Genomic DNA, 13,122 nt, shown 5'->3' with positions numbered 1-13,122 from the left:
CCCTGGAGCACAAAACCAGTCTTAAGTCGCTGGGGTATATTTGTAGCAATAGCCAAAAAAACATTGTATGGGTCAAAATTATCGAATTTTCTTTTATGCCAAAAATCATTAGAATATTAAGTAAAGATCATGTTCCATGAAGATATTGTAAATTTCCTACCGTAAATATATCAAAACTTAATTTTTGATTAGTAATATGCATTGCTAAGAACTTCATTTGGACAACTTTAAAGGCGATTTTCTCAATATTTTGATTTTTTTGCACCCTCAGATTCCAGATTTTCAAATAGTTGTATCTCGGCCAAATATTGTCCTTTCCTAACAAACCATACATCAACGGAAAGCTTATTTATTCAGCTTTCAGATGATGTATAAATCTCAATTTCAAAAAATTGACCCTTATGACTGGTTTTGTGGTCCAGGGTCACATATGAGAGATGGTTCATCATGTAATAAACAAATGATATGTTCCTGTAAAAGCAAAGGAGTGAGTGAGATTGTGTTTTGGTGTTTATGTGTACATTAGTTACCTGTCCAATTCTGAACCTAGTGAATATCTCTTTGTAGCTTGTAAAATATGATCGATGATCTTTTCTGTGGACAGAGAAAACAATTATTTACGTATTTAGAGAGAAAAACTACATAAAAACACACCAGAGCCTCAGAGGTCTGAACAAAACAGCTGTTTATTTTTTTTATTTAGATTTTTTTATTTTCTAACAGAAATAACTCAATTGTGAGATTATAAGTAGCTGAAGGTTAGCAGAAAGTTACTCAGTTTATGCTGTGATGAGCATCTGTTTCTAAACCACAGTGCATTGATGCGTCTTCTACATTGACTAAAATTACTCGTACTGTGATTCGATATTAGTCATTCCGCCCACTTATTCCTCATGGCAACCCTTAGCATGTTTATGCAGCATGATTTGGCTTTCAATTATACTAATTGTACATAATATTTAGGATGGAAGATCTTTGTGAATTATGCATGAATGTTGGATTGCATTAAAGGAATAGTTTACCCAAAATTAAACATTTACTCCCCCTCAGGCCATCCAAGATGTAGAGGAGTTTGTTTCTTCTAAAGAACAGATCTGGAGAAATGTAGCATTCCATCACTGTCTCAGCAATGGATCCTCTGCAGTGAATGGGTGCTGTCAGAATGAGAGTCCAAACAGCTGATAAAAACATCACAAGTAATCCACACCACTCCAGTCCATCAGTTAATGTCTTGAGAAAAGCTGTGTATTTGTAAGAAACAAATCCATCATTTAAGACCATTGCTTCCAGCTAAAATTTGAGTCCTCTATCCTTAATATTGCTTTCTCCAGTGAAAAAGATGTCTCGCCTGAATCAGGAGAGAAATATGCACAGATCAAGCACTGTTTACGAGGGAAAATGGTCAAAAACTATGGATTTGTTTCTTACAAACACACAGCTTTTGGATTCACAAGACGTTAACTGATGGACTGGAGCGGTGGGGATTACTTGTGGATTATTGTGATGTTTTTATCAGCTGTTTGGACTCTCATTCTGACGGCACCCATTCACTGCAGAGCATCCATTCCTGAGCAAGTGATGCAATGCTACATTTCTCCAAATCTGTTCTGATGAACAAACAAACCCATTAATATTTTGGACGGCCTGAGGGTGAGTACATTTTCAGCAAATTGAAATTTTTGGGTGGGGGACATTTCTAAAGCAGCCCGGTCACACGCTGCCAACAATGCTGTGGCCTCCTGGGAAAGATTCTACATCACAGCTTCAGACACACTCAAGAATGAGGAAAAACCCTAAGTTTAGAACACCCCTTTATCTTATGCACAATCCACCGTACTATTTTTAGTAAAACCGAAAGGCTTTCTACTCGAGAAAAAAAGCTCTTTATGCTAAAGATAATAGAACGGGATTTGAATGTCAAGTCCACAACAACAAATCCATTGATCGGAGTCATTCTTGGTCCATTTTATAGTCTGCCTGCCAAACAACGTAATCCAGATCACTTGGAAAAGTAATAGCACACCTGTCCTCAACATGCCACACTATTTAAGGCATCATTCATGCCTGCAGCATAAAAAGTTGAATCCATAGGGTTAGGGCTTTGTTCAAAAGCATGAGCAGCATTTTAAGTGGGTTTTCATCTCAACATCACATTAGACAGCAGTAATTCCCACATAGACTCGTAATTCACGTGTAAGTGTTTCTGCTGAAAGGCACGGCTTGAGAAACCTCAGCAGGATGGATGCAGAGATGCAGACAGCTCTGCTCTTAATGTCCCACACCATCTGCCAAAGCAGCTAAACAGAGCAGAACTCGTCACTTAACATGCACGTTTGTGATTTAAACAGGCTGGAAGGCAATTACACCCAAAACCTCCAGGGCAGGCATGAATGAAGGTGATTGGAAAGTAGAAATGCCTCGTGTTTCTGCTTTAAACTTCTGTAAGCACACCGAATGAAAGAACCACTGAAAACCTGATTGAATAGATGCCACGGGGAAATGGCTTCCATCTTTCTTGCATGAGCCCTTGGTGACTGGTTAAGTGGACATTAGTTTCATTTGTACGTCATGTGTAAACATTAATCTATGGGGAAATATATTGACATATCCTTAGTTTTATTGTTTGTTTGGTTTTTTATTTTGCTTTTTTTAAGCTACATGAAATCATCTTGAAAGGATTAATCTATGTACATATAATATTAGTCAAAAGTTTGGAATAATTATTATAATTATTATTTTTTAATGTTTTAGAAACCATGATACATTATCATTCAAATGTTTGAGGTAAGTAAGATAAAAAAAGAAAGAAATTAACACTTTTATTCAGTAAGGAAGCATTAAATTGATCAAAAGTGACAGTAAAGACATTTATAATGTTACAAAGATTACTATTTTAAATAAAAACTGTTCTTTTGAACTTTATATTCATCAAAGAATCTTGAAAAAAAATGTATCATGGTTTCCACAAAAATATGAAGCAGCAAACACTGTTTTCAACACTGAAAAATATAATAACCATTATTAATAACTGTGCATCAATATTAATTGCTAACAACTGAGCAGCAAATCAGCATATTAGAATGATTTCTGAAGATCATGTGACACTGAAGACTGGAGTAATGATGCTGAAAATTCAGCTTCGATCACAGGAATAAATGACATTTTACAATATATTCACATAGAAAACACTTATTTTAAAATGTAACAATATTTCATAATATAACAGTTTTTAATTACTTATGTTGATCGAATAAATGCAGCCTTCGTGAGTATAAGACTGCTTTCAAAATAATTAAAAAATCTTAATTATTCCAAACTTATGACCAGTTGTGTATGGAACTGATGCATGCATAAATAAATAAATAAATAAATAAATAATGAATGCGGAGAATGAATGCTTGAGCCCATCTTGGACTGCTACATTATGACAATGTTTTTTCAGTGTTAAACAAAGAAAATGTTTGAATTCTTAAGATGCACGGCTACTTTTGAACAGTCATAAAATTAGAAAGATGCTTTTCGCCTTAATAATGGACGCTTGATGAAGAACAACATAACCGCTTAGAGTAAATTTTACTTTCATATAATCATAGACGTCTTTGTGGGAAAATATTTGAAAACACAAATGTTTAACAATCACTGACATTCCTATCCATTCCTATTCCAGCATTAGATTTCTCAGAGGACCTCTGACTGAACAACAGATCGCAATTTCCTTTGTGATTTTTACAGCGGTTGTGTGAGAAAAACACAGGCGTGTTTGAAATAACAAAGCACGTCTTGTGAAACACTAATTTACTCGACCTCCTCAGGGAGAACTAGGCCCGTCTGAATAAAGTGTTTGACTTATGATTGTTCTATTGTTTACACAAGATACATTGTTAACATGTTTAATTGGATCATCTGCTAATGAAACCAACAGCGCTGACAATGGAAAAACTGCAACTCCTCCAACTCAGTGTTACTTTTACCACAGCAGTTTTCTGAGTAAAGAAGTGCCTACACTTTTAAATACGAAAGGACAAAATCGAACTTGATTGAGGGCTGTGGACAAAAAGTAAATGTTGCATTATATCCAACTATATTATATTAAAATATATTAAACAAATAATTAAATAATGAAACATTGTTTTTTAATTTTTAAATTGTTTTAATTAAATTCACTTATATTGTTTTTCTCAATGAAAACTAAAGTTAAAAAATATATAAAAATTTGAAATGAAAATATGCTTCAATGGCATGTTTTTCCCTCCTCTTGTGATATGGCATGGCATGTGAAATAAAAGCAGACTCAAAGCAACTCAGAAAGGAAGAAATACCTTGTGTTCTTACTCCAAACGGAGGCAAGTAACTGCTGATATCTGATAGCCTCTTGAAATTTGGATCGAGGAACATGGGGGCTGGTTTTGAAAACCTAAAACAATAAAAGACAAAGAGAGAAAACACAAGTCAAAACAAGCACACTATCACTCCACAATCTGTATGAGAAAAGGGTTGCGATATTTTGATAACCAGTGGAATATTTGAAAGGATTACGTAGTTCGCATTACCCATAATCCAGTGTGTTTATCGGTTGGTAGGAGATGAGCACTGGAATGTCTAGTCCAGCCTAAACCTGACCTTTCCTCAAAACATGCACAGAGACTTATAAGGAGCTGAGATCACCAAACTACAAGCTACTCATCTACAGACGTTAGACTACAGTCCAGCTACACTTTTAAAAAAGCACTTTGCTACACTACAGTAGTTATTTAAGAGGGCAACATCTTTTTAAATATATATAACTATGAGATCATTTATTTAAAATTTTTTTGGTACAAAAACTATGGATGCACTGAAACGTTTTCCACCAAAAATTCACATCTGAAGTGCTAGTTTTAGTTTTTTGGCTGTATTTCAAAATTCTATTTGAAAGAGTGAACAGAAACCAGTACGTCAACATTCAATAACAATATTTCTGAAATGGATATAAAGGAGCATGCACTTCTGTGTTTAATTATATTTAATGCAAATGTAAATGATGACGGATTATATACTGATAAAACTGAAAATAAGCTGGAGTATTTATACTAATTAACTATATTCCTTGGCAGAATTGATTTTTATTAGTAGTATTAACAGTATTTTTTTTTTATAAGATTCATTTTTATTATAAATTATTAAAAATAGAAAATGTATTTATATATTAAAAATATATTCATTGTTGGACACATTTTTGTACATTGTGACAAGGAAATGATCATTTTAAACAATAACTGTGTAACAAGCACTGTATCACAACTTAATGAGAAAAAAATGCATTACAGAAAATATGCATAACTGAAAATTAAAATAATTAGAATAATAATATAAAAATAGTGTATAAAAATATCTAAAAAATACCACTACCTCCCGGAAAAAGCATTTAACCGGAAAAGCTACACTATTATAAAACAGCTGCTGTCACACTACTGTAAAGTTCTGAGAAGTTATAAGTTACTTTTAGTTACTCTCCAAAACCGCTCCCTAATATATAAGAAAAATAAGAAAAGAGTATACAGGAATAGAAGACAAACTGCATTATAATAGGTCTCAAGTACTTCTTTACAAAAATGGCTTTATTGTTCTGGGCTATGTAGCACGCACATCTAACATGTTCTACAATCATGCTAATAAAATACTTTCCCATTCCGGCCACAAATACCACCTGGCAAAGCTGCATTTCATAGAGAAACGCCCTGATTTCTGTCAACATCCTCCACCCAGCGTGCACCTGATACAACTATCCACGTCACAAACTACCCCGAACATTTGACTGGCTGACAAAACAACACCTGAACACTTCCGTCATGCTGTACGCAGCTGTCCGACCCCTGGAGTAATGCACTAATGACACAGGTGGACCGGTGTATTCGATTCCCACGACCACAGCCGAGACTCTGCGCTTCCTCACATCCCAACAGTTTAAGTGAAGGTGACACACACTTCCGCGTTTCTCACCGGCTTGATCCTCCAAACACGTACACTTGCGAGAAAAGTACGTGAACCCTTCATAATTACTAGGATTACAGCATATGCGAGTCCTAAATTGTAATCGGATATTCATTTGATAATAATACCAATTTTTAAAAAGCCATATTTTCACAGAACATATGTTGAGATGAACCTTTTCAGGAAGTTTCAGGAGGTGTTTCAATCAATTTAGATGGAAGTTTAACCTTCTCGCTATTAAAACAAAACATAAAAAGTGTTTCTTAGAGATTGTTGCCAAGAACATTTTCAAAAGGTATTAAATGACTAAAATTGTGCTCAGATCTGCAAAGATGCCAAAGTCTGAAAAATCAGAGATCTCAATATGAACGTTCTCATCAAATTCTTTGAGTAGCTATCCACATTCATTTTATATTTGACTGTAGGTCAAAGACGGCATATCAAATTAAATTTACAAAAGTGATTTTATATACACAGAGAACATATTAAATGTTCTATTGTAATGTTTCAAATAACATATGTGACCCTGGACAACAAAACCATTCTTAAGTCGCTGGGGCATATTTGTACTGATACTGATAAGCTACCACTAAATATTGTAGAAACTTTATTTGCTGTAAAGTTGCTTTGCAACGATTTGTATCGTTTAAAGCGCTATACAAATAAACTTGAATTGAATTGAATTTGTAGCAATAGCCAAAAAAACATTGCATGGGTCAAAATTATCGATTTTTCTTTTATGCTAAAAATCATTAGGATATTAAGTAAAGATCATGTTCCATGAACATATTTTGTACATTTCCTACCGTAAATATATCAAAACTTAATTTTTGATTAGTAATATGCATTGCTAAGAACTTCATTTGGACAGCTTTAAAGGCGATTTTCTCAATATTTTGATTTTTTTGCACCCTCAGATTCCAGATTTTTAAATAGTTGTATCTCTACCAAATATGGTCCTATCCTAACAAACCATACATCAATGGAAGCTTATTTATCCAGATTTCAGATGATGTACAAATCTCAATTTCAAAAAATTGACCCTTATGACTGGTTTTGTGGTCCAGGGTCACAATTGTGAAAATAAAATGTCAAGATATGGGTGAAATAATGTTCCATCTTCATTCAGAGTGACAGATATATTTATGTAAAAATGAAACAACATACTTATTTTGACCTGTACTTATTAAAATATATAAAAGAATAAGTGATCACATTAAATTTAATTATATTTTAAATTATTAAAAACTAAATTGCTTACAAATGGATAAAACCTAGTGGTTTGAAGGATTGTGGCAAAGATTTAAAATGACAATTGATTCGTTTTTCGGGGCTGCACTGTGATCCTTTAATAGTCTTTAAACGTCATCTACCTATATGACTGACGAGATTTATTGTTATATGAGCTATTATCATTACACTGAATGACATTTTAGTGGGTGTCTACTCTAAATCACAGTAACAATCTGTCATAAATTTTTGCTCAGGAAAAAATAGAAATTAAACAGGACAAATTCTAATGTATGAAAAACAAAAACAAAAAATAAAGCTGTATTAAACTCATTTTTTTTATGCTTGAAACTGCTTTTGTCTTTGAACCGTGTTAACTGACTCCTTTAATTCTGACTCATTTATATCTCTTCAAAGGACACTGATATCAAGGATCAAAGCTCAATACAAATGATTTAAAGGGGTCATATGATGCAATTTCAAGTTTTCCTTTCTCTTAGAGGACCTACAATAATGTACAGTATTTGAAAAATAATATGTTTTTTGAACATTAAAGCATGTCAACATATTCTGTTACACCAAATACACAAAATAATGATCTTTAAAAAAGCATCATATGACCCCTTTAAATAGAACTGATAAGTCTTCTGAGCTACGAAAGAGTGGCCTTGTCATACACTAGGCCTATTTATGACAGGATGCATTTATGACTCAAACGTAACTGGTATGTGATGCTGTAAGCACGCATATACTGTACATGTGTGTGCTTGATTATTACAGGTTTGCTGAATTTTATTTCCAGAGAAGTGGTCAAACTGTAAACAGGTCGCCGGATCATGTTCAACAAAGCGTGTCAGATGCTAATTACATGGCTAACTAGATGTCGTACGTTTAGTGTCTCAACAAATACTGTAGATGTCATGGTCTATTTAATATTCCCATCTGACTCCACTTAACCCAGAAAGGTTCAGCATCAAGACCAACCTGAGTCATGTGATCTGGCCCTGAGCCCCATTTTTACACAACTCAGCTCTATTTAAAGGGACAGTTCACCCAGAAATTAAAATTCAGTCAGCATTTACTCCCCCTAATGTCATTTCAAGCCTGTGTGACTTCCTTTCTTTTAGCGGAACATAAAAGAAGACATTTTCGAAGAATGTTGGTAACCAAACTGTTTTGGTCATCACTGACTTCTATTGTATGAAAAAAAAATGCTAAGACATTTCTCAGATTATCTTCTTTTATGTTCCACAGAAGAAAGAAAGTCATACAGGTTTGAAACGACATGAGGGGGAGACAAACTATCTTTTTTGGATGAACTAATGAAAAGCAAATTTTCATATGAATGGTGGTTAATATTTGAAGTAAATGATGAAAATAATGTTTTAAACAAATAAAAATAAACATGAAAGAAAAATCATCCTTTCCTTTATCTATAAAAATGTTCCATTGAAATGTTTATGTTTTGCACGATGACCAGAACTAATCTATAGTTACTACATTATTATGGCAGAACTGATTATTTTTATTAATTGCATTATTTATTAATAATAATATATTTTTAATAAGAATTACAAGGAAAAAAACAAGTAAAATGTCCAGACAGAAATGCAGAAAATGTGCTTAGCCAAATTGCCATGAAAATAATGTCACAAATGAAAAAATCCAGTTCTAAAAATAAACTATTAACTATGTATTTAAATTTCTGATTGTGATGCCGTGACCTGTACCAAGAACCAGAAAACCAAAAATCAACCAAAAGTTCAACACACAATCAAATGTATGTATGCAGCCCACATAAGAATAAAAAAAAGTGTGATTTTAAAAGGATTCTGATAATATAAGAATTAATAAGATCCATAACTGTGGTTTATATTAATCTCAAAGGTACAGGCAGAAATCTTGCAGCTAAAGGAAAGCTTTGCGTGTCAGTCGTGTGAATCAGAGGTGCGGGTTTCTCACTCACTGGGAGCCCAGAGGAGCACAACAGACCCCAAAAAAGAACTGGACACAGTTCTGAAACATGCCTTAAATCAACATATAGGGGATAAAGAGCATTTACGGTGGGGAATCTTCTCGGACACTGAATTATTTAAAAGAGAAAAGAAATGTCTTTTTATGCTCCTCTCAAGAGCACTGCATCCTCACTGTGTAATGGGTTGAAGACAAACTACACAACACACATGAAGTGATGCACTATTATAAAAAGAAAAGACATATCCCAAGAACAAGGTCAAGTCTTATGTAGCCAACAAAACTGTGATAACTGTTCTCTTCCTTTCTACTGAATGTTCTCACGCCTTCTGAAAAACAAATAAACAAACAAAAACAGCCTTAACCTGTAAAGCTGGTTAAAACCAGTTAAAATTGTATCACTGGTTACCAGTATAAGATTTGTCCTGTGCACTTTCAAGATGATTTCATCTGGTTGAGCTCATGTATCTGCAACAGTAACCAGCTTGCCAGTAACTGACCAGAAATGCTTGTATAGAACCGATAAAGAAATCTTGTAATTTCTCGGAAAGGTCAAGAAGAGTAAACTCTTTGTACTTTCTTGTTCCTGGTCTTAAAGCGTTAGTTCACCCAAAAATGAAAATTAGCTTGTGTTTTACTTACCCTTGAAGCATCCTAGGTGTATATGACTTTCTTCTTTCAGACGAATCCAGTCGGAGTTATATTAAAAATTGTCCTGGCTATTCCAATATCTATCATTGCAGTCAGCGGGTGTTGCAGTTGAACAGTCCACAAGTCGTCAAATAAAGCTCGTGCATTCATAATAAAACGTGCCGCAGACGGCTCCGGGGGATGAATAAAGGCCCCCCCTGTAGCGAATCCATGTGTTTGTGTAAGAAAAATATCCATATTTCAAACATAATAAACACTTTTCTCTCACTTCCGCTGACTGTCATACACTGAAGCAGTTCCGGCGGATGTCGTAAGACGTGCGGCGTTGCGTGATTAGTGACGAATGCGGAGAGAGAACAAAACAAAACGCCGGTCACGAATTAGAAGTACAAACCGAAGATTTGCAAAGAAAAATGTCGGAGGATTTCGATATAAGCCAAGAGGAGACTGGTTTTCCTTTGCTAAAGTAAGGAAACTTTGCTTCCTTTGCTCCTATTAAACAAACTCGCAAGACTAGCATATCTCAGAGGCTCGCGCGCTGCTCATATGCCTTCCGCCGAAACAGATCCGCGTATGACATATAACGGAAGTGAGAGAAAAGTGTTTATTACGTTTGAAATATGGATATTTTTCTTACAGAAACTCATGGATTCACTACAGGGGGCCTTTATTCATCGATATAAGCCAAGAGGAGACTGGTTTTCCTTTGCTAAAGTAAGGAAACTTTGCTTCCTTTGCTCCTATTAAACAAACTCGCAAGACTAGCATATCTCAGAGGCACGCGCGCTGCGCATACGTCATACGCCTTCTGCCGGAACAGATCCGCGTATGACAGATAACAGAAGTGAGAGAAAAGTGTTTATTACGTTTGAAATATGGATATTTTTCTTACAAAAACTCATGGATTTGCTACAGGGGGCCTTTATTCATCCTCCGGAGCCATCTGCGGCACGTTTTATTATGAATGCACAAGCTTTATTTGACGACTTGTGGACTGTTCAACTGCAACACCCGCTGACTGCAATGATAGAGCTTGGAATAGCCAGGACAATTTTTTATATAACTCCGACTGGATTCGTCTGAAAGAAGAAAGTCATATACACCTAGGATGCCTCGGGGGCGAGTAAAACACAAGCTAATTTTCATTTTTGGGTGAACTAACCCTTTAATGTCATTCATCTAAATCTAGATTATTTATCTAAATTGCAGGGCTGTAAACAGCAGAAGAATGAGGTGCGTGTCTGTATGCACATTTACAAATATAATATTGTGAACTTCCAGTATTTCACACATGTACGATGGGATCAGCTTACTTTGGATAGATTGAAGTCATCTTGGCCTCTGCGTAACCAGGTTTACACTCGCCTTTACTGAGATTACCAAATTTATACTGCAGCTCCAGAGGCCTGTGAACCAAAGACAGAAGAAGAGTAATCTAACTGGTGTAGAAAAACACATTAACCACTGACATGTTCCACTAGCGGTTCACAAACACAGTGTCACAATATTTTGTCTTCATTTTCAACACTTTCAACACATATTTACTGCTGTATCACTTCAAATCTGTCAAACTTCCTTCTGCAAAATGTGCTTTTCTTTACAATAAATGTTTGGCTTTTTTTTTTTGGTGAAAGTAATAAATACTTATTTTCAGCAAGGATGCATTACACTGATAAAAAGACACAGTAAATATTTTTACATTGGTACAAAAGATTTCCATTTTAAATCAATGCTTTTTTAACCTTTTATTCATCAAAAACATGTATCACGGTGTCCACAAAAATATGAAGCAGCACTGTTTTCAACATTGATAATAATCAGAAATGTTTCTTGAGCAGCAAATCAGCACATTAGAATAATTTCTTGGGATCATGTGACACTGAAGACTGGAGTAATGATGCTTAAAATCCAGCTTTGATCACAGCAATAAATTACATTTGAACATATATTACAATAGAAAACAAGCTTTTTAAATAGTAATAATATTTTACAAAATTACTGTTTTACTGTATTTACAAGCGATTAAATGCAGATTTTACTTTTCAACAACAACAAAAAATCTTACCGACCACAAACGTTTGAACAGTTGTGTACCACTAAAACTCACCTTAAATTATCCTAACCAAAACCAAGTCATTTAGTGAAATTTAAATCATGCACAAGTTGCACAACACAGATTTTATTCAAAATATGGCTGCAAGTTAAATGAACATAACATTTAATTCCTAATAAATCTGCAGAGTAATTTAAAATGCTCCAGACCATACTGACTTAAATTTGACGATTATGGAAGTTCATTCATTCTCAAGCAGATTAACATGCATAAAACAGAGTTCTGTATCTTATTAAATGCTTTGGGGTCTGGAGAGAGGGGAAAGCAGCTGTTTCGAGCTCATGGTGCCCAGAGGATGTACAACGCTAAAGGCTGCTCAATGAGATGACAACTTGTGTGAGGAGTAGTTTATTTTATATAAGCGCCAGAATAAACCCACTAATTCACAGGCCGGCAAATGGAAACTTTCTAGTAAGTTTACATCAATACTGTGAGTGCTGGACATATAAAGATGACCTGTTGACAGTGCCATTTATACAGGTGGCCGTTAATGGTAATAAGAGAGGTTGAGCCATGTTTTACTTCGGGTAAACGGACCTCCCATACAGATACAATCAGGACTGTTAAATCAGACAAGGCTGGGTGAGAGCCAAGAGATCATTCATTTGAAATGCTTTAGGGCATCATTAATTATCCTTCCAAAGTAAAGCTCAAATAAACAACAAGCCGAGTTATAAAGAGAGACAAATTGCTGGACAGTACAGGCCCAAGTGAACTCACACATACATGCACACTCTCAAATTCTGTTACGAAACCTAGTGAGCAGTCTTGCTCTACATAGGCAGCTGCCTTCTAAGGCAACATCCTAACTGAAATAGAACCGTTTGGAACAGAGATAACAATTCTGTGTGTCATACAAATAGAAATTCATGGAAGACTCCAAAACAGCATAAAATGTTGGGCTGATAGTCCGTGTTAACATAAAGATAGTCCGTGTTAACATAAAACATGAACAATTTTTGTATTAAAAATAACTATATTATTTTTTCTCTCTTTTTCCCCTCTATAATAGTTAAAGAGATTATATATTAGAGTAACTTGTACATAGAAATAGATTATTCCCAGTTTTCATTTAACCAAAAACTGAAACCGAAAAGATATATTTCACACATTATTATATTTAATAATAATATTATTAAATTAATATTATTTATATAAATTAACATATATGTATATATATATAT

The 13,122-nt window shown here is 34.5% G+C and overlaps 1 protein-coding gene across 4 annotated transcripts in view; it reads right to left on the bottom strand.

Moving 5' to 3' along the window:
* The window catches only part of LOC107672677 (CMP-N-acetylneuraminate-beta-1,4-galactoside alpha-2,3-sialyltransferase-like), a 49,066-nt gene that overhangs the window by 21,675 nt on the left and 14,269 nt on the right, over positions 1 to 13,122 (bottom strand). For all 4 annotated transcript variants that reach the window (XM_016465980.1, XM_016465982.1, XM_016465979.1 and 1 more), the window contains 3 exons: positions 11,139 to 11,231; positions 4,320 to 4,414; positions 531 to 594 (listed from right to left, as the gene is read on the bottom strand). In XM_016465980.1, coding sequence (XP_016321466.1) covers positions 531 to 594; positions 4,320 to 4,414; positions 11,139 to 11,231 — 252 coding nt within the window. The remainder of the gene's footprint in view (positions 1 to 530; positions 595 to 4,319; positions 4,415 to 11,138; positions 11,232 to 13,122) is intronic.

Source organism: Sinocyclocheilus anshuiensis, unplaced genomic scaffold (genome assembly GCF_001515605.1).
Source record: "Sinocyclocheilus anshuiensis isolate Anshui unplaced genomic scaffold, SAMN03320099.WGS_v1.1 scaffold1346, whole genome shotgun sequence".
Taxonomy (NCBI): Eukaryota; Metazoa; Chordata; class Actinopteri; order Cypriniformes; family Cyprinidae; genus Sinocyclocheilus; species Sinocyclocheilus anshuiensis.
The sequence above is the reverse complement of the archived record's forward strand: the minus strand, read 5'-3'. Positions and strand labels throughout refer to the sequence as shown.